This window comes from Canis lupus, chromosome 19 (genome assembly GCF_048164855.1).
Source record: "Canis lupus baileyi chromosome 19, mCanLup2.hap1, whole genome shotgun sequence".
Lineage (NCBI taxonomy): Eukaryota > Metazoa > Chordata > Mammalia > Carnivora > Canidae > Canis > Canis lupus.
Window position 1 is genome coordinate 3,862,172 of NC_132856.1, and position 24,687 is coordinate 3,886,858.

General features: G+C 49.0%; 1 protein-coding gene across 10 annotated transcripts in view; it reads left to right on the plus strand.

The window, feature by feature from the left end:
• Positions 1-24,687, plus strand: part of EEFSEC (eukaryotic elongation factor, selenocysteine-tRNA specific) — a 266,019-nt gene that overhangs the window by 183,705 nt on the left and 57,627 nt on the right. For 8 of the 10 annotated variants that reach the window (XM_072784897.1, XM_072784892.1, XM_072784900.1 and 5 more), the window contains exons 5-6: positions 12,072-12,347; positions 17,775-18,431. In XM_072784897.1, the coding sequence (XP_072640998.1) occupies positions 12,072-12,347; positions 17,775-18,431 (933 nt within the window). The remainder of the gene's footprint in view (positions 1-12,071; positions 12,348-17,774; positions 18,432-24,687) is intronic. The other 2 variants (XM_072784895.1, XM_072784896.1) reach the window with 1 other exon arrangement.

Genomic DNA, 24,687 nt, shown 5'->3' on the forward strand with positions numbered 1-24,687 from the left:
AGCCCTGAGATTAGCTGAGCCAGATTAAGTGACTCTTTCTATCTCTGGCTTTTGGTTTCCAGGGAACCAGGTTTCGTGGCGGGTAGGCAGGTGTCCCGTGTTCGCAGGCCAGCCGCTTCCCTGAGCTCCCTATCATAGCACCCATCCCTGCTCTGCCACTTGACTTCCTTCCCCCCTTGCCCTCTCACCCAGGGCAGCAAAAGGCACAGAACACTTTGTTTTTGCTCCCTCTACCAGCAAGACCCAGCAGGAAATGTTGGATCTTCTTTGGCCTCGCTGCAGGCATTTAGTAAGCCCAGCTAGACTGCAGCCAGTGTGTGGGTTAGATACTGTGCCAAGATTGCCTTGGCTGAGAGTGGCTCCCATTCTGCAAGTCAGCGTCGCCCTGTTGGCTGGCATCACCGCCCCTGCCAGGCCATTCTGGTCCTTGCCCATGAGGTTGCAGACCGCATCCCATGTGCCGTCCTGTGTGGTGCATGTTCTGACAAGAAGCAGATGAGTGAGGGATTGTCAGTTTGTTGCCACCGAGTGAGTGCTCTGGGCCAGGCATATACGCATATACATCTTGATTCTCATCTCAGCCATGAGAGGGAGGCAGTATTTAATCCCTTTTTGCAGACAGAGATGTTAGGCCCAGAGAGGCAAAATGACACCCCAGGTTCAAGGCCGTGACAGGGTTTGAAGCTAGGTCTGTCTGATTATAAAGTTACCACTCCTGTGACTATTGGGAACCTCTCCTCAACTATCAAAAGAAAGCCTGGGGTATTTTCCCACCTTTCCCACCTGGAACGTGTTTCCATTTTAAGTGCCATTCCTATGCCCACTCTGTGTATTCTCCTAGGTCCTCACTCCTTGCCACCCTCAGCCCACTTTCTGTTGCTCCTGGCCCTCAAGGCAGAAGCACCAGGCCAGCAAGCAGGAGCCAGCTCACCCTGCCCAGCTCCCTCGCTGGGGACAGCAGGCTTCAGGAGGCCCTCCTGTAATCTCTCTATCCACACGGCCCTCATTTTAATTTGCAAAATTGAACCCAGATCGAGAGCAGTAAAGCCAGAGGACGGTAAATATTCATGCCTCAGTGAGCGAGGGTGGCTCCATTACCCTTGTGAGATTGGGAGAATTACCTTGGGGATTATGTATATTCATGGGCCGATTTTTATTTGCGATAGAACATGACTCACATCAGCCTGTGTGTTACCCGTTCTACCCCAAACAGACTTTGCACAAAGCTTATGCTCTTAAGCTTCTGAAAGTCATCTCAAGTGGATTGCCCTCTCCTTCTGCTTCCTAGGAGACGTAAAAATAATAACCACTCCAGCACCCAGCCAGGGGCTTCCCATGCATTTTCCTCCTTCTATTTCATGAGATGTACTATTATCCTTGTGTCCAGGTTACAGATGAGGAGACTGAAGCTGAAGCTGAGTGTCATGCCCTGGCCTGTTATTAGTCCATCTACCACAAGGACTGTGTCTTAATCTGTCCTGTGTGCCTGGAACAGAGTAGGTGCTCAGAAAATGCCTGCTGAGTCAATACCTGTCTCGCAGTTCCACTCTGCCCCTGGCCCCCAGGCTTTGGGCAGTACCTCCCGGGCCTGGTGGTGCAGATCTGAGTGTCTGTGCTCGGTGGCATAGCTCATGGTAGCCTGGACCTCAATGCATGGCAGGGTCAGCAAACCACCGCCTGCCCCAGTTTTGTAAATAAAGCTCTTTGTTAATGGCTGCTTTTGTTGAAAAATGGCAGACTTGAGTAGTTACAACAGAGTTTATAGGGCATGTGAAGCCTGAGATATTTACTCTCTGGCTTTTTACAGAAAAGTTTGTGAGCCCTGGTGCACAGACCTGGAGGAAGTTGAGCAGCTTGTATTCATGCAGTTCCTTTGGATGCTCTTTTGATTTCATTGTCATCCAAGTGAAATTGGGGTACTCATCTCCACTTACAGAGGATGAAGTAGTAGTAGTAGGAGGAGTAGTAGGAGTAGGAGTAGTAGGAGTAGTATTAGTGACTAATCTTTATTGAACAGTTTCTACTTTTTACGATGCCACACTCGTCATTTCACATGGACTCTCTCAATGTAATCCTCACTCTGACAGAGCAGAGTTGGTCACAGTGGCTCAACTCACCTCAGCCTTTGAGGTGAGTGGTTTGGAGCTGGGGCACTAGGCACCTGCTAAGGAGACAGTGGGAATGGTAGAGAGCTCAGGTCTGGAGCTGGCACAGCTGGAATGATTTGGGTTCCATTTCTGCCCCACACTCCATCTCTGCCTGTGGTGCTGTTCCTATTGCCTGTCTTTGCTGGAGTACAGCTGTCACCTTTTGGGAAGTTCCCTCTGACTCTTCAGCCTGGAAGGTGCTGCTTTTCTATCCCACCCCGGGGCAGCTTATTCCCTTGACATTTTCCCAAAGTTCTTGCTTATGCGTTTAAACTAATTTTCATTAACTTTAACAACAGCTCCTAAACTTGTCAGATAATATTTAATATTATTATCCACCACCACCCGTTGGCCTACTTTCTGGGCAAGTACTTATAAATTCATAATAGCATTTGGGGAAGAGCTTCTCTCAGCTCCACATAAAAGGTGTACATGTTGGGTGTCTACACTTAGGAGTAGTTCATGTTAGGTAAATCTCTCCAGATATCCAGGAAAACATTTGTCAGGCACAAGCTTTGCCTTTAGATCTCTTGCATATGGAAACTGAAACCGCTTCCAGCAGCTGTGCCTCCTTTGAGTCCCCCTGGCCACCCAGCTTCCTGGGAAGCTCCTCTCCAGGATAGTGTCACAAGCAAGGGCCAGGTGCAGCAGAACCGAGGGGCCTTCCCTGTGCTGCAGCTGAGCTCATTGGTTTTCTGGCTCTGGCTGGAGCTGTTGTACAATAGGGTGACAGGGAATCTAGTGCCTGGCCTGGGTATAAGGGCCAGATACCTTTGGTATCTAAAGTGCTGGAGACAGTGCACCTTCCAGATGCAATTTTCTGCTGCTCCCCTCATACTCACTCCCCCCACGCTGGGTCTTTTAATTTTACTCTTTCAATCAGAACAATTTTTTCCTGAGTGATTGGTACCATGCTTGGGCTTCACTCACATCATTTTTAATCCTTGCCATAGCCTTGCAGGCTCTGTCATCTTCACTTCACAAACAAGGAAGCCGAAGCTCAGGGGGTAAAGAGGCCAGGCTCTTCCCCAGCTGGGAAGTAGTATTTCTGGCCAGCGTGTTTTACTCCAGAGCTGGAGCATTTCCTGTGCCCTAAACCATGTCTTGGCATGGGACTACCTTCTGAGGCCAGCCCTGGGGCAAACACCATGGAGAAAAGCATTCCCCTAGAAAATCCCTTAGGTGGTTGCCAGGTTGGGTGCCAGTCCACCACTCAGTAGGGTCAGCTAGTGTTGGGGCAGCCAGTGTTCCTTCAGTGTGGTAGAAGATGCGGGGTTGGATGGCACACATGTATTTCTGGATACTAGCACTTCCCTCAACAGCGTGCAGATGCTCACTCCAGCAGAGGCTTGCTGCTGAACCTGGGGCCCAAAGCAGTGGGCTCCCCATTGCATCTCAATGTGCTCTGGGGCTGGCAGTTGGTGAATGAGAGCAGGGAGATGGGTAAGTTGTGTACATGAGCCTCTTACTGCCTGTCTGTGTCTTCCCCTCGGCCCATAAGTGCTTGCATCCCTTCAGTTGAGTACGTCCCTCATTCACACCTTCTTTGCTCTAGGGGTCAGGTGCCAGGATAAATGTCATCATGTGCCATGGTCAGCGAGTCGGTTTTCACAAGAGCAGTTAATTCCAAACTGCATTTTTACATTTAAAACAAACATGGATCTATTACAGCATAGAATGCAAAAATTTCCATAATCTTAACATATAAAACTTGGGACTTCCAAGAAATCGTGTGCTGCTAGCAGACAGTTTTAAGGCAGTGTCCTCCAGTTGTTCTCCTCTACCATTAGGAAAGGCAAAAACATATCATGTTGTGTTTGGGGAATTGTGGGCACCTTGGTATGCTGGTATTTCAGTATGAGGCCCCCTAGGGAATGGATATTGTCCTTGAGGGCTCTGGGTCCAGTGGAAAATGCAGGTTTCCTGTGGGTCCATGGGCCCCTTACTCCAATGTGGAACTGAGAACTTTCCCTGAAGGAAGAGGGATCCAGAGGGGGAAAAGTTGCTCTTTTATTTTTGGATTCCCAGCTTCTGACCCATTCCATCCTGAGCTCCCTGCCCTGCTTGCCCATAAACAGTACAAGGATTTAGGCACAGTGCCTTGGATGGCCTGGTATACAGTAGAACCTTCATCATTGTTGGTGGAATTAATTACAGGTGATGTATTTGGATTTAAAATCGAGATATTTGATGTTTGCCTTCAAAGTTTTGGTTTTTTTTTTTAATTCTAATACTAAAGATAAATTAGGAAAGCACAGAACAGTATACAGAAAATAGGAAAAATATCATGGGTACAGGTACTGTTACTCTTTTAAGACTTCCAATCATGAGACTACCTCTCCTCCCTGGACAGACCTTATTTGGATTTTTATTTTGTAGCTAGAAGATGGCTTCATGACAGAAAGAGAAAAGTCCAGTCAGATGCACATCGCCCTATCACAGACAAGGCCCAGCCCTAGACCTTCCCTACCTGCCCTCCTCTCTGTCTGAGGGAGGCCTTATTCCATCCTCCACGTGGGCCTAGGCCCCACCACCGCCCCTGCTGCTACCCATACGCTGTAGCCTCTGCCAACACTAAGCCATTCTGTGACCACTTCCCCACTTTGCTCCAAATCTGGGACTGGGCCTCTGTGCTCTGGGCTTGGTCATAGCCTGGGCTCTAGGCTACTGAGCTTGCATTTCAGAGCCAGGCATCACTAGATTGGCACCCTCATTTCCCCATTTGCCAGCCAAGTGGCCTTCAGCAGGTTACTGACTCTGTTTCCTCATTTATCAAATGGTGGGGTGATTGTGAGGATGGGCAAAAACATGCAGCGTGCCCAGCAGGATGCCTGCCCAATGCAGGCTGCCCAGACCAGGGTGTTTGGTTGGGGAAGGAGTCTGACCATCTTTCTGCAGAAGTGACACATCACTGCAGCCTGGTGGGATGGTCTTCCTTTTTCCTTTAACTTAGGTTTTTAAAAGCCTTTCCTCCTAAATCAAATCAATACGTGACCACTCTAGAAATTTTTATGAAGTATGAAGAAGCTAGAAAGCAAACTCAATGAGAAGCCTGTCACTCAGGGGCAACTGCTACTTATAGTTAAGATTATATTTTAAGTATTTTTATGCCTTGATTAGTTGTCCAGTATTATAGAGAAAGCATATTTGTGTGCTGATAAAATTGCTTCATATATTTGATTACTTACATGACATCTCATCCACTGTTTAGCCATTCGTCTACCATTGGGCAGCTGGGTTGTCACCATCTTGTAGTTATCATAAAGAATTGTGAAGTGAATATTTTAGTGACCCATCTTTGCCTTTCAGAGAGTTTCCTAGGGGTGGGATTCTTAGACATAAAATGTAGAAACATTTTAGAAAAGGCTTGGACCACCTCCAGTGGCCATGTAGGTTATAGTTATGGGCAGCATATCCTTGTCTCCAGGTCCCTTCATGAAGAACAAACAGGTGCTTCCCATTGAGCATGTAGGTAGAGGGAAGGTGGGTTCACTCAGGTTGAGGACAGAATAGTTCAGTGTCTTCAGAGTGCCTGGCTCTCGGGTCCAGCCTGGGGTCACCCCTCCTGCTAGCAGACTCTTGGTCTGGGCACTGTGTGGAGTTCTGAGTGGTTGCATCCCACATTGTGCCCCTTTTCCCTTCTATTTTGTTGGAATTCTGAGCCTTGTACCATCTCTTTTGTCCTCCTCCTCCTGACAGGTGGCATGACTATTTCCATAGATTCCAGCAGAAATGAGAAAATCTTCCATGCTGTGCCAGCTGCCTGAAGCAGAGTCTCCTCAGTCTCCCTATGTGGAGAATGTAGATTGGGCCAGACTGGGTAGGCAGCCCACTGACTCCTCGTCCAGTTGCACCACGGTGAGGGTGTTGCTGGGAAAGGTGGGCCTCAAGTCTGCAGTTACAGTGGTTACAACAGCGGTTACAGCACTCCACAAGAAAGCTGGGGAGTGTGTCTCATTCTCCTGTTAGCCCTCCCACCCTGCCCACCTCCCTTTACTGCTCCTCCTGGCCTGGCACCCACACAGACTCTGGCTCAGAGCAGAGTGTGAGTCTGCTGAGTGAATTGATTGGAAACTGACTCTGTTAAATTTAATTGACTAAAATGTCTGCTTTTATTTTTAAAGAATTAATTTTTAATTATACAACCTATTCATGAATGCCAGCATGTAAAAAAGTGAAACTTTTCAGTTAAGGGTAAAGGGCCTGTTCCATCATACCCCATCCTGGCCTCTGGTGTAGAGAAGGCCCTTGTTAATTCTCTTGAGTGTATCCTTCTGAACTATGTATGTATATAGTATAGAGAAGTATGATATATATGTGAAACACATGATGCCATTTTGTAACTGTATCATGTCATGTGGTTTTTGTACTTTTTCTGTTTTTGCCCCTATTGGCCTCACCTCATCACTACATACTGAGCCTGGCCATGCATGTATTTGTGAGTGTGGACATTTCACATTGTCTATTGTCATGTTCCACTGATGGACTCTTGGCCCACTGCCCAGTGTTTATGTTACCTGTGCTGCAGTGACCATCGTATCTTGTGCTCATGCGCACAGGTTTCTCCCTGGGAAGTATTGGGAAGTGAGAATCCCAGCCTTGCTTTTCCTGAAACTCAGTTCCACATGCTATTCCTGAACCCCTTTTGTACTGGCAGGCCCTGCCTCATCAGGACAAGATGCACAGATGGGAAGAGGGGGCTCCTGCCCCCTCAGAGCCCTGCCCCAGCATCAGCTTCATCTTGTTCTGAGCCCTGCCCAGAACTCTGCCCAGACCTGCTGGCACCTCCTTACACTTTCCTCACAACCCTTTCCAAACCATGCCATCCCCTCTCCTCATTTGCATGGCATCATCCTTCAAAATCCAATTCAGATATCACCTCCCCTTTGCAGGTTCCCTGAGCACCTCTCATGGCACTCGGCACACTGCGTTCTATGTAGTGTTTTACACACCTGCTCCCCACAGTGAGTGTGGAGTCATGGAAGGCAAGAACCATAGCTTCCCCCATGTCAAGTGAAGGGCTCACTTGGTAGCAGGGAACAACACTGGCATCAGATCCTGAAGAATGCCCACTGTGAATGGTGGATAAAGAAGCAGGAGCAGAGGCTCAGAGTGAACTAGGGCACAGACATGGAAGGAGGCCAGGCTGGAGAGGAAGGCTGGGCTGAGTGCCAGCCAGAGAGTGAGCATGATGACATATGGAGCCTGGGTGGACCTGAGTGAGGGCATTCTATGACCTGGGCTCTATACTAGGCATGTTGCCTGGCAGAAACATGGGGAAGGAGTGACTGTTAGGGGAGTCTGAGTGAGAAATGGGGACCAGGAATGGGAAGAAACTGTGGGTGTGGGGCAGACCAGTTCCAGGAATTGCCCCATATGGGCCATGGGAACTTAAAGGATGAGGGAGAAGCCAGAGGCTGAGGTTAGGACCATGAGTTGGGGCTGGGGCCACCACATTCATTGAGGACCTGGCACTCTCTAAGTGCCCTGTTAGAGGCTAGTGCATGCTACCTCTTTAAGTCTTTCACAGAAGCCTGGTGGCCTCAGAGGTATTAGCCCCATTTTACTAGTGAAGAAACCAAGGCTTGGAAAGGTCTTGAAACTTGCCTGAAGCTCAGAGCTAGAGCACAGTGCCTGGTGCGCCCACCCAGGAGCAGGGTCCGTGGGACAGGGGCAGCACTCACAGAGGGCTGACGGACAGGGGAGCCTCAGGACCCACCCCTTTGAAACCCAAGCCTACCTGGGTTCCCTATGCAGGCCCATGCATGCACAGGTGTGGTCATACTCGCTGCTCCACAGACAGCTTTTCTGAGCCCTGCCACGAAGACAGAGCTGGCTCCCTTGGCTTGCCTCCCAAAGATTCCTTACCCCCCAAAAAGCCCAGGGATGTCGTTAAAAACAATTAAGGCCCCAGTTGTATGGAAAACAGAAGACTCAAACATTGGTGTAATTCAATTTAAAGTTTTATGGGATGACAAATGCGTGGAGGGTGGCTGGGAGGAGGAGCATAAAGCTTCCTGGCAGGCCCCTTGTCACTTTTACGGTTCTCCATTGTTGCAGGGACTGGGAGGTTCATAACCAACGTTTGTTTGCGAGGTCGCTGTGGAGGAGCAGGGGCCTTCTTTGCTGGGCCATGTGGTGGGAAACCAAATCCATTCCCATCCTCCCTGGCTGCCCTCCATGTGGCAGGCACCCTGTGGGGGACCAGTGGTGAGCAAAATAAACCCAGTCTATGCATGGGCAGCGGTCCATGTGGCATGGGAACCCCAGAGAAGACAACGGAATGTACAGGCATGTAGTGGAAATTATAAGGTGCTGTGAGTACCATGAGGAACATTATAGGGTGCTCCAAGGCCCTGAGTGGGTGACCTGAACTGGTCTTGGTAGGCAAAGGGTGCCGATGGGGAAAATGCACGCTGGCCCTGCCTGGAGTGGGAGCCTGGCCTGGGTGCCCAGGGCCAGGAAAAAAGCCGGAGCAGGTAGACATGCAGACAGGCAAAGCCCCATCCTATCTCTGATCCTAGAACTGGGTCTTTGGGGGGGTCTGTGGGACCCCAGGCTCCTGAAGATCCTCTTTTCCTTTTCATAGGGGACATCCCTTACTTTTTAGCAGGGATCTCTATGAGGAAGCTCTCCTTGGCTCTCTGCCTTCTTTCCCCAGGGACAATTGGTCTTTTGTTGAGGCACCAATGGAATTTTTGCACAGATCCCACCTCTGGTCAGCCAGAGACATAGCCAGATGGGAGGAGAAGTGTGTCGAGTGGTGCCAAGACCGTGTTTCCTGGCACTGATGCTCAGAGGGCAGGGAGCCCAAGAAAGGAAAGCCAGGATATCAAGGAGGGGCCTACACAGATATCCGCCACCTCATCTCCTCCCTGCCCCTCCGGTACATCACCCCTTCCTCCAAGAGCCATGTGGGCTCAGGAGCATGCCCATGAAGCTCCTGGGGCCTGGCAGGGTCTCCATAGATGAGGGGCTTTCACCGGTTTATCTTGGGTGAACTAGAAGGAGCAGAGACTCTGAGGAGCCTGGCCCTAGAAATGCCCATTAAGATAGCCATGGACTACCATGCCTAATTCATCATCCTGGCAACAGTTAAAAACCTTGTAGTACCAAGTACTGGCGAGGGTCTGCACCCACTTGTGTGGGTGGAAGTGGACCACTTCAGAAAGCAATCAGTAACTCCTGACGAAACTGGACTGCGGCCTGCAAGCCAGATTTCCGTGCAGATACCCATGCTAGAAAAACTCAGCACACATGTATGGGTCCATGTGTACAGAAATGGTTACTGCAACGTTGTTTCTAGCAGCAAAAATAGCAACTGGTGTCTGTCAATAAGGGCATGGTAAAAGGTGGAGCTTTTCTACAAAGAAACACCATGCAGTGGTCAAAAAGCATCACCTAGATGTGTACAGAGACAGCAATATCTTTGCCTGGATAAATATATGCTAAATAGATAGGTTGGTATGTATATTTCTCAGGAAGAACAGATATCAGAAACATAATACGGAAGGAAGGAGGCAAGTGGAAATGCAATAATATGGGACTGTTTGTATAAACTAATAAATATATATACTATTCAGGAATATGCACATGATCAAAGTATATATAATAGAAGGATGCATAAGGAATTCTTGAAAGCAGTTGCAGGGAGCGAGGAGGAAAGTGGGACTAGAGGTCTTTAGCTCGATGTCAGCATGAAGTATGAGTGACAAGATCTTAGAGGTCAGTTTCAGGTGGTGGGAACTTAAGTGGTTCTGATGTCATTTGATTCCCTGTACCTTTCGGAATGGTTTTCATTTCTCTAAAAAACAAGTGGGTGAGAATTAAGTCCCCAAGACCAATGTGATGTTCTCTTCTCATCCTTCCAGAGGTGGTGCCAGGGGAGCTGGGGTCTGTACCAGCAGGGGAGGTGCTGGCAGCCACCCAGGGGCCCACACTGCTCTCTCCTTATGCAGAGTCCCAAGTTTGTCTTTTTGTGCAATATGCAATTAATGCATTAAGCTGGGGGTATGTGTGTGTGTGGGGGGGTGCCTTATCTGTACCCGGCCTAGCTCGAAGAAGAGGGAGAAATAAGAGCAGCCAAATTGAAACCTTATTAAACAAAATTGGTTAGGTCTGATGGAGCCAAACCTAGACTGATCTTTAAAAGCTTATTTCATTTTTTCCCCCTCCGGTCTGAATCTCTTTGAATTGAAGTAACTGATCCTGCTGTAAGCTTATTAGTGTCAAACCTTGTGTGTTTCTTTTCCTCTCCGATTTACATTTTATTAAGTAATGATGAAGTTGCAAGGCCCCAACCCTCGCCTTTGGCACAGCCAGGAGCTTCCAGGCTCATTAGTGGAACGAAAATGGATAATAGAGGTCCAATCTCATTACAGCCAGGACCATTATTACGAAAATCTCCGCACATTAGAAAGACTGCTAAGCACAGGGTATTGTCTACTTCTTTCAAGCATCTGTTGATTCCGTAGGACACCAGGAGGACCCTCAACACTGCTGTTTCTTTGCAGTGTATTCTGATGTTGTTGGGCCTCTCAACTTCTTACCCCGCAGAAGGAATGCTGCCAAAGAACTCCCCATGTGTGAGTGAACCTCAGTGCAGTGATTGTATTTCATTTGGACTTCCATGGTAGAGTAGATGCGTTTTTATGGCATGATATAGTAAAAGAATTTGGGCTTTCAGGGTGGGCAGATCTGGATGCTGTGGATGAATATCTTAACCTCTGGAACCTCAGTTACCTTGTCTATAAAATGAGATCATCATTAGCCAGCTAAAAGGCTGCTCAGGTCTATAAAGCATCGGCACAGGTAAGTATCCAACCAATATTGAGCGTCTCTCTTGCATACCTTCTGTATAAGTCATGTGGTAAAATCCTGAAGTCCAGGATTTAGTTAGATGCTAGATGCCACTAGCTAGATGCCACTGTTCTACACAAGGTGCTATGGAGGGCAGAGATGAATGCTTTATGATTTCCACCTTGAGTCACTTCTTTTGGAGGTTTTCAATAGTCTCCAAAACAGAGACAGGTCCTTCTGAGTGCAGTACCCAATAGAGTCCTCAGAATGTTGGAAAACTATGCTTCAAGTACTCGGAAGACTGGAAGAGGTATCTGAATCTGGCAGGCCTGGGAGTATACAGAGGCAGAGGTTCCTTTGCCCTCTCATCTGCTCTGTCAGCAGGCGTTTACTGAGTGTCTGTCTTGTGCTGGGCACTGTGCTACCCAAACATAGACATGAGGGTGGCCAGAAGGGAGCAAAGCAGTTGAGAAGTCAAGTCTGAAATTGTCCACTGTGCTTGACCAGAAGGAGGCTGTTGCTGACTGCCAGGGCAGCTGCGGCAGCCTGGGCAAGGGGAGGGAGAGACTGAGCTGCCCCAGCCCCCACAACTCCTGGATCTCGGGGCAGGCTGGCCTCTCCTCGGCTTCCTTCCACACCTGAGCAGGGCCCTCTCACAATGCAGTCTCCCTCTGTCCCTTTCCTGGAGCCATCTTTCTGGTTCCCACCACATGGGCATCCACATTGTTGGTCCTCCAACCCAGAGCAGCCTGGCAGAGCCGCTCTGCCTCAGGGCCAGCCTACCAGGGTCAGTATCTGCTCAGGTGGTCCAGAGACTGGGCCGTGGGATGTCAGGCCTGCCTTGCCGTCCCTGCATTCATTGTCCCAAGTCTCAGCTTGTTTGCTCTGTGACCTTGGAGACATCAGAAACCTCTGTTTCTTCATCCATAAAATTGAATGTAAAAATATTGACCTGCTTCGTGGGGTTTTCATGAAGAATAACTGACCCAGATAATGGTAAAGCCTCTTTGTTAGTCAGAAAGGGCCAAATGGCTTAGCAAGCACGAACTTGAGTTTTAAAAATTGTTGGCTTGCTTGATGTATTCCTTACTCCGCCTCTCCTTGGGTCCATCCTCCCTTCCCCAGAAGTGTTTGGTGCCAGAAAGAGAGGAGGGACAAGAGGAAGAGACATGGGACCCACCGTCCCCTCTGGGAGCCGAGCTCAAAGAACAGACCTGCCTGGTGGTCCCACACAGGGCCGCCTCCCCGCTCTGCCACCTGCCTTCTCTGCCTCCATTCCTAACTGCACCCCACCAGAGAACTGAGTCCCTTGGAGAGGCTTGGAAGGCTCCTACCCCTGGGTTGTCTGGAACCTCCCAACTCCTAGCTAGCCTCGGAGCCAGCCCTGCTCCCACAGCACAGGTACGTACCTCTATGGGCCTTTGTGGATGTGAACACCCCAGACCCAAACTGGAACTCCCAGAGAGCAGGGACAGCGCTGCACCCATCCACGGCTGTATTCATTCCACAAATATGTGTCGAGATCCTCTAAATGGCCTGCACTGCACTGGGCACTAAAGATAGAAACAGAAATTAAAGAAAACAAAAATAAAGTTCTCACCCTCAACCTCATGGCCAACCTCACCCCCAGGCCATTCTAGTGTGGGAGAGACAGTCAGTAAACAAATCTATAATATCTATAAATCTATAATATATAGTGATGAGTACTATGAAGAAAAATAAAACTAAGAAAAGATAGGGATGGGGACCACTTATTGCAGAGTCAAGGATGGGCTCTGAGAAAGAAACATTTGAATGGACAGAAGGGGAACAAGGAAAAGAGAAATAGGATATCTGAGGGAGGAGCATCCCAGTCAAAGGCACTGGCAAGTGCAAAAGCCCCGAGGTAGGGGCATGCTTGGCATGTTTTGGGATAAGAAGTAAGGCTAACGTGACTGAAGTGACATGGATAAAGACAGACAGATGGAAAGAGAAGAGTCTCAGATGTGCTAGGCTGGAGGTGTCTGCCAGACTTCCAGGTAGGAAGGCCAGAGGCACTTAGATGTGTGAGTCTTCTTTTCCTAGCCCCCGACTTCCCCTGCCAGCCTCCACCGCTCCTGGAGCTCCGACCTCTATGCTCACCGCTCGCTGCCTGCTGCCTTTCCTCAGCTATCTCCCAGATCTCTTAGCTGCCCCTCATCCCTACACCCAGAGCCTGGGAGTCCCTCCATGTGTGCCAGTGTCTTCATGATCCCCACGTCCGATCTGTCAGCACATCCCAGCATTGTACTGCACAGAGAACTCTCCGAGTTCCTTCCTGGCTGGTTCCCCCTCTTTCCTTTCTTATTTCTCCACTCTGTGGAGCCAGAGTGACCTTATCAAAGCACATGATAGCAAGTGTCATTCATCTGCTCAACCCCAGGCCACCACTACCTCTGAGGGCTTCTTTGTCCTCATGGTGAAGGTGGCTGGCCCATGTCTCCAACCTGATGCCACTGTCCCTGGCCCACTCCCCTCCAGCCAGCTCACTGCTTTTAAATCCCTCAACCAGGCCATGTTCTTTCCCACCTCAGCGCCTCAAACTTGCTCTGCTCTTCCCTCTGTCTGGAGCCCCTGTGGGTGGTTTCTTCTCCCTCTGGATTCAGCTTTAGTGCCACCTCCTCAAGAAAGCCCTCCCTGATGACCCAGGAAGGATTATGTCCCCCAGTTATTCTCTCCCACAGCCCCTCTCCATGGTTTTGTAGTCTGAGTTTGTTAGTTGATGATTTTATTTTAATTATTTGAGAGAGAGTGAGAGGAGGCATGAGTGGAGGGAGGGGCAGAGGGAGAGGGAGAAGCAGACTCTCTGCTGAGCAGGGAGCCTGATGTGGGGCTCAATTCTAGGACCTGGAGAGCATAACCTGAGAGCCGAAAGCAGACGCTTAGCCAACTGAGCCACCCAGGCACTTCTGGTTGAGGATTTTATAATCTTCCCACCCTCTCCCCCCACTATCCCCAGCAGTAGACTCCAGAATCTGTGCTGCTTGCCCTGTATCACTCCAGGGCCTGGGCCCTGTATGTGAGAGAAACTTGATAAATATGTGTTGAGTGAATGTACATACAGTACCTCCACCACTCAACTTGGATATTAGTAAATATGAGTGAGTTGTTGAGTAGATGGATGGAATCTCTCAAAGTTGGCCAGAAAATGAAAGGAAAGCCTGTTTTTTCCCTATTCTTGAGTTGGCAAAACTACTTTCCCAAATTTTTGGTGTCCTAGATGGATCTTACATTCTTAAAGGATATCTTGTAGAATGTGGGTTTGTCGATGAGCCTATGTGTTGATACTGTCTGCATGTACCTGTGAGAGCCCATAGTAGTGCCACACTGCCCTGTCCCCATCTCTATCTGTTTCACAATTTCCTGTCTGGGCCCTTGAAATCTTGATTTGCACAGTTATTTGTCTTTCTGCTCTTCACGGTGCCCTCTTAAGGCATTCTTTATTATTTCAGTCCTAAGAACACAAGTCCCATTGAAAAGAACATGCTTTTAATGAAGCCTGCTTAGAGATGGCCTTGATGGTGGGGGTGGGGGCTGTCAGGGCAGTGAAGGCCATGAGCCCTTTGTCACAGGAAGCATCATGAACACCAAAAACTCACTCAGGCCCTGGCCACTCTGGAATCTCAGCTCCACGCTGTGCCAGGTGTGTTTTGGCCATGAGGGGCGTTTTCTCTTCCAGAATCAGATGCAGCCATTCTCTTCCAATGGGCTGGATATTTAACTGGGTTGACCATAAGCAGTGTTTGTCACCCGCCTCTGTGCTAGGTTCTAAGGATGCAGCAGTAGGAACTTGGATTTAAAAGGGGAGATACACAGATTTGATAGGGAAAAATTAAGAAATCTGGCCATGCCAGATATTGGAGAAGACGTTATCCATCCACAGGTCTCTGGCCTGTGGGACTTGGTTCTTTATCTAGCAGACCTGAGCCCTCACTCCTGACCTGGCAGTTCTGGTCAGGGCCTGCATCTTCCAGAAACCCTCCTTGCACTGTGCACCAGGCAGGCTTCTTGTGTGAGAGGGAATTCATTGCATCACTTTCCAGCAAAAAACTGGAAATGACCCATGTGCACATCAATAGGAGGCTGAATGGGGGTCTGTGTGTACTGTGTGACATACAGCATCCCCAACAAATGAGCTGCAGGTGTAGGCAGCATGGGCACGAGCTACAGATTTCAAAAACTCAGAAAACAAAGCAAAGTATTGATTAGGCATATGTATTACATATGTAGTGAGCTTCCACACAACCGTGTACATGTATATATAAAAAGTAAAGAATGCCACACACCAAATTCAAGAGAAGGGTTGCCTCCAGCTGGGGGGCAGGCTGGAGAACTAGGTGGGGGAGGAGCACAGAGACTGAAGTTATTGGTGATGTCTTAGTTCTCAGGGTGGTTGATGGGGCCATGTATACTTACTCTGTTGTAATTTAGCTCAGTAAGTACCGGGAAGCACAGACTGGCAATAAAGCAGCAATGGCAATACAGGAAGTCAGGTTCAGAGCACCCTGGGGAGAGTAACCAGCTCGGTCTGGAATGAGCAGGAAAGCCATTCCAGGGGATACCCTGGGATGAAAGGGATTTCAGGTGGAAGAAGTCCCACGGAGAAGGGTGCTCACAGGCAAAATGAATGTGTGGTTGTGTATGTAGGGAATTGTTCAAGCTTCCCCTGGTTGCGGCTCAAAGTGTTGGGAGAATATGGGGCAGAAAGAGCTGTTGAGGCAGGCCACGTGGCAGTGGGAGGCTCCAGGGAAGGCCATGTGGAGAAGCCAGGCAAGCCAAAGTCCTTGGTGGGACAGCAGCGGGGGTGTCAGCTGCAAGGCCCCTACCCAACCTGAGCAGCTTACCTATTGTGGGGACAGGTGGTGGTGGCCAGAGGGCTGATTGCCCATCCAATTTCGTTTGACCAAAGGATCTTCCTGTTCACAACAGCTATGCGCAAAAGGTTTGAAAGTGGTGATGTGGAAGAGGAACGCCCGTGTAGAGGTTGGTGCCAAAGAGTTGCATCATCCGACATGTGTTTTAGAAAGCTGGCCTGGAGAAAGGAGATGTGTGGGGTGGGGGCTGGAGGACAGCTCCTGGGGCAGCTACGGGCCGCAGGGTGGGGTGGAGGGGTAGAGCCATGATTTGGGGCCTGCCTCACTCGGCAGATGCTTAGTGTAAGATAATATTCTCCGGTTACTCTAAGGTGCATTCCTGAAAATCTTAGTTTCCCATTGCTCTTGTAGATCATTTCAGAGATGTTTTATGTTTCTCTTTGATTGATCTTGGCTGTGGCTTTTGACACTGCACTTCTCACTTTCTCCGCCCCCTGACCTCTTGGTTAGGTAGTTAATGATCTTTAAACAAACACTTGAGTATTATGGCTCTCCAGAAAAGGGCCTGGCCTCCTGGGCCCAGAGCAGCTCAGCATTCTCCCTTCATCCAGGGAGAAGACGAGTGCTCCACACACCCGGGTTTTGCAGATGGAGATGCTTGCAACCTGAAAGCCAAAGTGTCTTGAACTTAAGTTTCGATGGCAAGTTTTCTGAAAAACATTACCCGTTTCTTTGCTGCACTAAGCGTGATCTCATCTCCTCTCTGACAGTGGATCTTAGTAGGAATGTTCATTGATTTCGTGGAATGTTTATTAGAGCCTTTCTCATGTCTGTTCCTGATTTACAAACTGTGGGTGCAGAAATCTGCCTGGTGTGGTAGTTGGGGCGGTTTCCAAATAGAGATAGATCAGGTTACTCCTCTGCCTAAACTCCTCTGTGACTTCCGGCCTGCCCTCATTGCCCTCCCTGCTGCAGCCCTCCCATGGCTTTGTTTTCAGACCCACAGAGCCTCCATCCTGGGCCTATACACTCATCAGCTTCCCTTCAGAACTCTCTTTTTTTGGATCTTCACACGACTTCTAGAGGGTCTTAGCTGAGAAGACCCTCCACAGAAGTCTTCCTTGACCACCACTCTAAGAAGCCAGACCCTCCCCCAAATGCTAGGCCTTCTCTATATGTTATAAATGATACACATATTATATGTGATACAACAAGGTATATATAATATGCTCATATAATTATGTTATGTATTTACATATGAGGTTTTATATATGAATTATATCAATACAAACTTAGTTGATGTTAACATATTTGCAGTTTTGTTGCTGTTTCTCACTCTATTCCTACTCCCAGAACAGTCTTTGGCACACTCAGGACTGTGTCCTGTGAGTAAAGAGTGGCCTGCCCTGGAGAAGCCTATGGGCTTCCATAGGGCCCATAGGCAGACAGGCACTGACAGCAGAGCAGGCTGTGTATGACTCAGAGGGGCTGGGGTAGCACTAAAGAGAAGGGGGTAGATCCTGCCCACTGGGGGTAGACTTTCTAGAGCAGCCTGTGAGAGCCCATAGTAGTGCCACAGGAGTCTGGCCTGGGCTTTCAAGGACAAATGGCCATAGCTTGGCAGGCTGAGGACCTGTGGGGCCATTCTGGATGTGATGGCAAGCCTATACAGAGGGTTCAAGGCAAGAAAATGCTGGAATGGAGTCTGGGGTGGAACAGGGACTAGGACAGAAGGAACTAAGGAGGTAGCTCAGGATTCGATTGCTATGACCACCACCTACATCCTGGACTAGGGCGCCCTGTGGGCCACATGTTTGCAGGTGGAGCTTGCTCTGGCCAAGGGGAGTCTGACTGCCCCAGAACTCTTCTGGGCTGGCATGCCGGGTGCCAGGTAAGTGTTGGCAGCGCTGAGATAGGACTTCTCTGGCTGGAGCCACTCCCCACCCCAGCCTCAAGGCTCTTTGTTTCATGAGCTTTCTCTTTTGCTACCCACCAGGTGGTGAAGAAGGTGAAGTCCATGCAGATGTTTCACATGCCTGTCATGTCAGCCATGCAGGGAGACCGGCTGGGCATCTGCGTCACTCAATTTGACCCCAAGCTGCTGGAGCGTGGCCTGGTGTGTGCTCCGGAGTCCCTGCACACTGTCCACGCGGCCATCATCTCTGTGGAGAAGATCCAATATTTCCGAGGGCCCCTGCAGACCAAAGCCAAGTTCCACATCACAGTGGGCCATGAGACAGTCATGGGCCGGTTGATGTTCTTCAGCCCTGCCCCTGATAACTTTGACCACGAGCCTGTGCTGGACTCCTTCGACTTCTCTCAAGAATACCTCTTCCAGGAGCAGTATCTAGATAAGGATTTGGCACCAGCAGTGACAGACAGTGGTGAGGCAGACAAGAAGACGGGCCAGGCCACAGAAAGCCGCTGTCCTCGGCAGCAGTGGGCCCTCGTGGAGTTTGAGAAGCCTGTCACCTGCCCTCGGCTGTGCCTGGTGATTGGCTCCAGGCTAGATGCAGACATTCATGCCAACACGTGCCGTCTTGCCTTCCACGGCGTCCTGCTCCATGGGCTGGAGGGCAAGGACTATGCCGAGAGCTTCTTGCCCAGGCTGAACGTGTATAAGCTCAAGCACAAACATGGCCTTGTAGAGCGGGTAAGCAGTTCCTCCACCCATCACCCTTCCTTGTCAGGCTCAGGTGGCTGGGATGGACACCATTGGGGTCCGTGATGAGAACCAATAGGAAGACCTTATAGGCCTTCTCGTCCCAACTTCTGAGGTTTTCAAACAAAGAAACTGAGGCCCAGAGTAGCCGAGTGGTAGCCCTCAGCCAACAGAGATGGGGCCTAAACCAAGGCAGGGGAGCTCCACTGCACCTATCTCCAACCAGCCATCCCTGCCCTCACCTTGGTAATAGAGGTGGCCTATATAGGGCAGAGCAGCCCTGGTCCCTCACACAAACTAGTTTCAGACAGCAGCATTTCACCTGGGCCAGAAGCCAGTGGTATTAGTAGCCTCTTTGAGTTTCAGATAAGAAGCTGGGCCTTGCACCTCACAGCCTGATAACCAGCCCCTCGCTCTCATGGCCGCAGTGGGGGCTGAGCCTCCATCAGGCAAGGTGGCTGCTGGGTTTGCCCCCAATCCAGTCATATTAAAGGAGGGAGCATGGCTGGTCAGTGCAGGGCAGGCCCGGCCAACCATGTCCTTGGCCTGTGGGGAGGGGGAAGGGTGAAGGATGATGGTGGTGGGAGATGCCAGAGGGCAAGAGGTTGGAAGGTATGGGAAGGTGAAACAGTGGGAGAGGCCGGCCTGCTGGCTTCCTCTGGTTCACAGTCCTTTCGTGAGGGTAGGCAAATGGAATAGCCTAGAGCCTTAAGGGGTCCTGAAGTCCTGAGATTGCCTTCTGTCAGGTGGGCCCCGCCTACCCTCTGTATCTATCATTGTTGATCTCAGTGGGAATCCCTGCCTCCTGGGCCTCCAAGAGATGGGTGGAGAATGTCCAAACCTCTGTCCAAACCTCACTCCCTGAATGTGGGTCCCCGAGGGGCAAGGGTGGCTGTGGGTGTTCCTGGGACTTGTCTCTGAGCCAGGTGAGCATGGCAGTGCTGAGACCCCAGTGTTGGGAGGCTTAGGCTATAGTGGGTTCTGCCCTGAGGCCCTCAGCAGAGCTGCAGTTTTGTTCGTTAGATAGCAAGATGAGGGTTACCCCTCCCCCATGCAGCACCCTGCCTGCATCAGCATAGGCTCGGGCATGGGGTCTGACCTTTATCTAGTAGGCACTCAGGAGAAAGTATCAGGGCCTTGGGCACCCAGCTGTGGACAGGGTTTTCCACTGCCATCCCCCACCATCTCCTTCCGCTCTCAGATCCCCACGTTTCTCCTCTGGAACTCTGTCACTTCAGAAACTCACACTCCCCTCCTCCCTGTCTCAGGATTCATCCTGGTGCTCAGGCCCAGTTCCTTTCCTATCTTGCCTGTATTAAGACCTGCCCTCTGGTGGGGGACTTAGTAGAAGTTTCTTACTTGCCCACTCACAGTGCGTCTAAAACTCAGGATCCCGTAGTTTTATAAGCTCAAGCCTCCCACTCCAAGGCCAACCTTGCCCCCTCAGGCAAGCACGGTCAGCCTGCGTTGCTGGGCAGCATGGTCACCCTGCGTTGCTGCTGGAGTCCCAAAGCTGAAGCCATGTCTGCATCCTCTGCTCTTTGCCATCTGCCCCCCTTTGTTGTTTTTTTTTTATCTGCCCCCCTTTGAATGTTGGTTTCCTCATCCACAGAGCGGTAGCCCAAACTCCCAGCACCTCCAGGAGAGGTCAAGGTCTGACTATGGGGACCACTCAAAGGTTCCATCAGCCTGGGGCCAGCCCCAAGATGCTGATTGAAGACGAAGGTGATAAAGTGCATGTCACTCGTTCCTCTAGCTTGATTTATTAGCAGTATTATGAAGCATAATTATTCTCTGGTGAAATATCTGTCATAGAGTAATGTCCTACTTGGTAAGTTCACAGGTCTAATTGCCTCACACAGGCCTCTTGGTGGTGGAGCAGCAGTTACTCCCTTTGAGAATGAGGAGTGTGTGTTTGTGAGGAGCAAATAAACATACTATTGAATGCCTCTTGCTTCCTAAGGGCAATGGGGAGGGCCCAGGAGACGTGCTGACCCAGGCCCTGCCACCAATCTGGGGCATTCCTGAGGCCACAGCCCTTTTCTGCTTAGTCCAGGGAGGCCAGAAGTAGAGGCATAAGAGCCATAGACTTGCAGTGAACAGATCCCACATAGAAACCCTGAGCAGAAAGGCTCTTTCCAACCAGGGACTGCTTCAGGTGGGGCTATGGATGTGTGTGGAGGGGTCCTGAGACTGGAATCCTGCAAGGAAGGACAGGGCGCAGGCACCCAGGTTCCTCCTACCAGCTCTTTAAGGCTCTAACTGAATGGATACTTGTCCTGTTTCCCTTCTGGGCCCAGGGGCAGGAATACACCTGCCTCCTGCCTCCCTGCACCCCATCCCTGCTCTGTTTATTCAACACCTACTGTGTGCCATTGTTAGCTGCTTACATTATTTTGAATCCTTATAAAAATTCAAGGAGGAGGTTATTACTTTTCCTATGTATTTTTTTTGAAATTATTAAATAGATCACTTTCTCCCTTCTATAATTATATGTAAGAATTTGGGGAAAGTAATATATGCACATGGTAAAAAAAATAATTCAGACAACACAAAAAATTACTTTAAAAAAAAAAAGCGAGTTTCCCTGCTCTGACCTCAGGCCCTCAGGGCCCCTCTGCAAAGGCAGCCACACAGGAAACCAGCTCAAGAGATGTAACACGACCCACCCACATCACAGGATGGCCAAGTCAGGATTTGAACCCAGCACTGATGACCTCTGAGCCCTTTTCTTTCTAGCAAATCTGGTAGATTCTTGCCCAGTGAGTTGAGAGGCTAGTGTGCTCTCAAGAAGCTGGAGTCTCTTTGGTGGGAGACTTTTCTTCCTGGTAAGGTTGGTAAGCATAGAACTTGGGGGTCACGCACACTGGGCTCAGATCCTGGCTGTGCCATGTAACAGCTGTATGCCTTGGGCAGCCCTTTTATTTCAATATCCTCATTCCTTTGAGGAGCAGTCTCCACCTCACAGGTAAAATGGCTTTATATATAAGAGTTCAGTCTAGCTCAGGGGAGGCAGGAAGATTTCCTAGTACAGCTCACAGTAGAAGGCCAGGCTTATTCCAGTGGGCAGCCCTCTTTGCTTTGAGCAAGACCCAGAGTGCACAGAGATTTTCGGAACACTTGATTGGCCACAGCCTTTGCCATGTGGCAGACTGGTCAAATGTGCCAGCCTGGGCTTCAGTCTCAGCCTGACCAACCTCCTGGTGTGGAGATGTGGGCAGGTCCAAGGAATTCCACAGCTCTGCACCAGGGGGTGAGATGTGGGCCAGTTGGGGAGTGCATGAAGGTTGTGAGATCAGTGCTTGGCTCCTATTCTGCACTTGTTCTTTTATTATTATTAATTTTTAAGCCCTTAGAGTCAGAATAATAAATCCTGGAGCTTGGGGCAGAATGATATTCCAGTCCTTTCTCCAGGACTTCATTGCCCCTCTCTGAAGCACAGGGACAATCCCCTGGTCTCTGTCAAGAGCCACCCTGGACTGGTGCAAATGGCATTTGGGGAGGGAACTAAGAGTCATGCCGGCTGCTGGGTGTGGTTGACCAGGGCAGGGAGTCCCCAGTGCTGATCTTGCCCCAGCTGCCTGCCTCTGAAAATTGCTAGACATTTTGAAGCTACCACCCCACCCCAAGGCATACTTCCATATAAAGACATCTCCAGGAGCCCAAGTCATCTTGAAAAGGTTAAATTCAAAGATGTCTGGGTGGCTCAGTGGTTGAGCTTCTGCCTTTCGGCTCAGGGCATGATCCTGGGGTCCTGGGATCAAGGCCTGCATCAGGCTACCCACGGGGACCCGGTTTCTCCCTCTGCCTATGTCTCTCTCTGTGTGTCTCTCATGAGTAAATAAAACCTTTTAAAAAAAAAAGAAAAGGTTAAATCCAGTCTCCTGGGCAGGTTCTTCACCACCATGGCAAACCAACTCCCAGCCCCTGCTCCATGAATCTGAGCAGACTCCTTGTGTCTGCTCTACAAACACAGTCACTTTCTGGGAGCTCAGCTTGGGCCTCCAAGACATCCTCCATTTATAAACAAGGAAGGTCCAGCCCTATATGGATATATGTTGAATGGACACTTTCCATCTGGACAGACTTAAGGCACATAGTGCTTCTGAGCCCATTGCCTAAAAGACATTATTCATCCATACGTCCAGATGTTTACCTAGCTTCTGTGTGTGCCAGGCAGCAAGGCGGACAGAGTTCTTGTTCTCGCAGGAGAGACTGACAAGGATTAGTACCTTAGATGCTTTCAGGTAGTAGTAAGTTCTAGAAAGAATATAACAGTGAAATAAATACAAACTGCTGAGGATAGTACCTGGCACATAACGAGGCCAGCCATTAGCCTTCCCCGGGGTTTTCTCTTACTTTTGTGCTTCATTTGCTCACACTGGAGGATGGGTCAAGTTCCCCTGCAGAAGTGGCTTCACTCAATGGTGTCACCCAGAGTGTCGGTGGCCTATGGGCCACATCCAAGCAATTGGTCTTGGCCCAAATCTAATCATCTTAAGCAAGCTTTTCTTCTCTGGATACTTTTTTTAGCTACTGTAATCAAACACAATTTATTTAACTTACCACCAGTAAATGGCTTTCCTTGCTTGGCTAACAAATGAACCACTTGGAAACTTACTTTGTAGCCTATTCTCTCTCTCTCTCTCTCTCTCTCTGTTTTCTTTTGTGAAGAAATTCTGATATGATGAGATGTGCTGCTTGAAATCATCTCTTTTTTTTTTCTGTGAGCTGAGAATAGTATGATGTCAGTGTATGCTGTATTTTATTAACACAGCCAATAACAAACACAGAACTTTGCCATGTAGTTCAATAAAATAATAATCTGCATGTCACTGAGCATTAAAAGTGTGACATTAAAAGTCCACTTTTCCTATTTTGACATGGTACCTATGCACTGGTAATAAAAATGAATAAATAGAACATATGGCTGGGTGAGGTGCTGTGGAACCGTCCCAGAGTTACGGTACCCAGTACTACCCGGTCTCTGTCACAACTGCTCACCTTTGCCACTGTGGCACAAAAGCAGCCATAGTCAAGGTAGAAGCAAGTAGTTGTGGTGGGGTGCCAGTAAAACCTTACTGATGGACACTGAAATTTGAATTGCTTACAGTTTTCATGTATCATGAAATACTATTCTTTTGATGTTTTTCAATCCATTAGAAATTAGAAGAACCTTCTTAGCTCGAAGGCCATATAAAAACAGATACTGGGCAGAACTTGGACCCCTAGCTATAGTGTGTCCTCCCCTGATCTAAATGGTAAATAGGACTCTTGAAACAGACTAAGCATCCTGCAAGGAAAAGTCTAATCACCATCTACAACCACAAGTTCTCAACTTTGTCTTCATTCCTCAGGAATTAGGTCCTGGGAAGGGAGCTTTGCTAACAGATATGCTCCAGAGAGGGATCCCTGGGTGGCGCAGCGATTTGGCGCCTGCCTTTGGCCCAGGGCGCGATCCTGGAGACCCGGGATCGAATCCCATGTCGGGCTCCCGGTGCATGGAGCCTGCTTCTCCCTCTGCCTGTGTCTCTGCCTCTCTCTCTCTCTCTCTGTGTGTGACTATCATAAATAAATTAAAAAAAAAAATTAAAAAAAAAAAAAAGATATGCTCCAGAGGTCTCACCTCAGAGGGGCAAGGAAGAGAAGTGAAGGTGTTCTAAAGGGCTAGTCTTTCTAGGGAGATGGCTTGGGAAAGGGAATTAGAGCCCATGGTGATGGGGGAGATTCTTAGTATCCTGTTTTCAAGTAAAAATATAGAAATTTGTCTAAGATTATAAACACAGAGAAGGGGGAAGAAACTATGAATGGAACGGGAAAGCATAGCACCTCCACACACACAAAGGAAAAATTGGAATGAATTTAAACCAACAAAAATGAGGGAAACAAAAACATTGTTCATAAATAATCACAAAAATAAAAGGAACAAGAGTAAATAGTCATTATACTAAACATGAATGGCCAAATTCTCCTGCGTAATACAGACTGATAGGTTGGATTAAAACACAAAATCCTCCAGTTATATGCTATTTGTTGGAAACACACAATGGTGACCGAAGATTAGGAATAAAAGGAGGGGCAGAGAAATGTCAGGTGACTGAATATAAAAGGAAAGTATGAATGGTAATATTAATTTAGACAAAAATATTCACCAGGATAAAGAGAAGCATCATGTAATGATAAAGGGTGTGGTTACGAACTTGCACCTACCAAACCTATAAAAACAAAATGTTAGAAATCCAAGGAA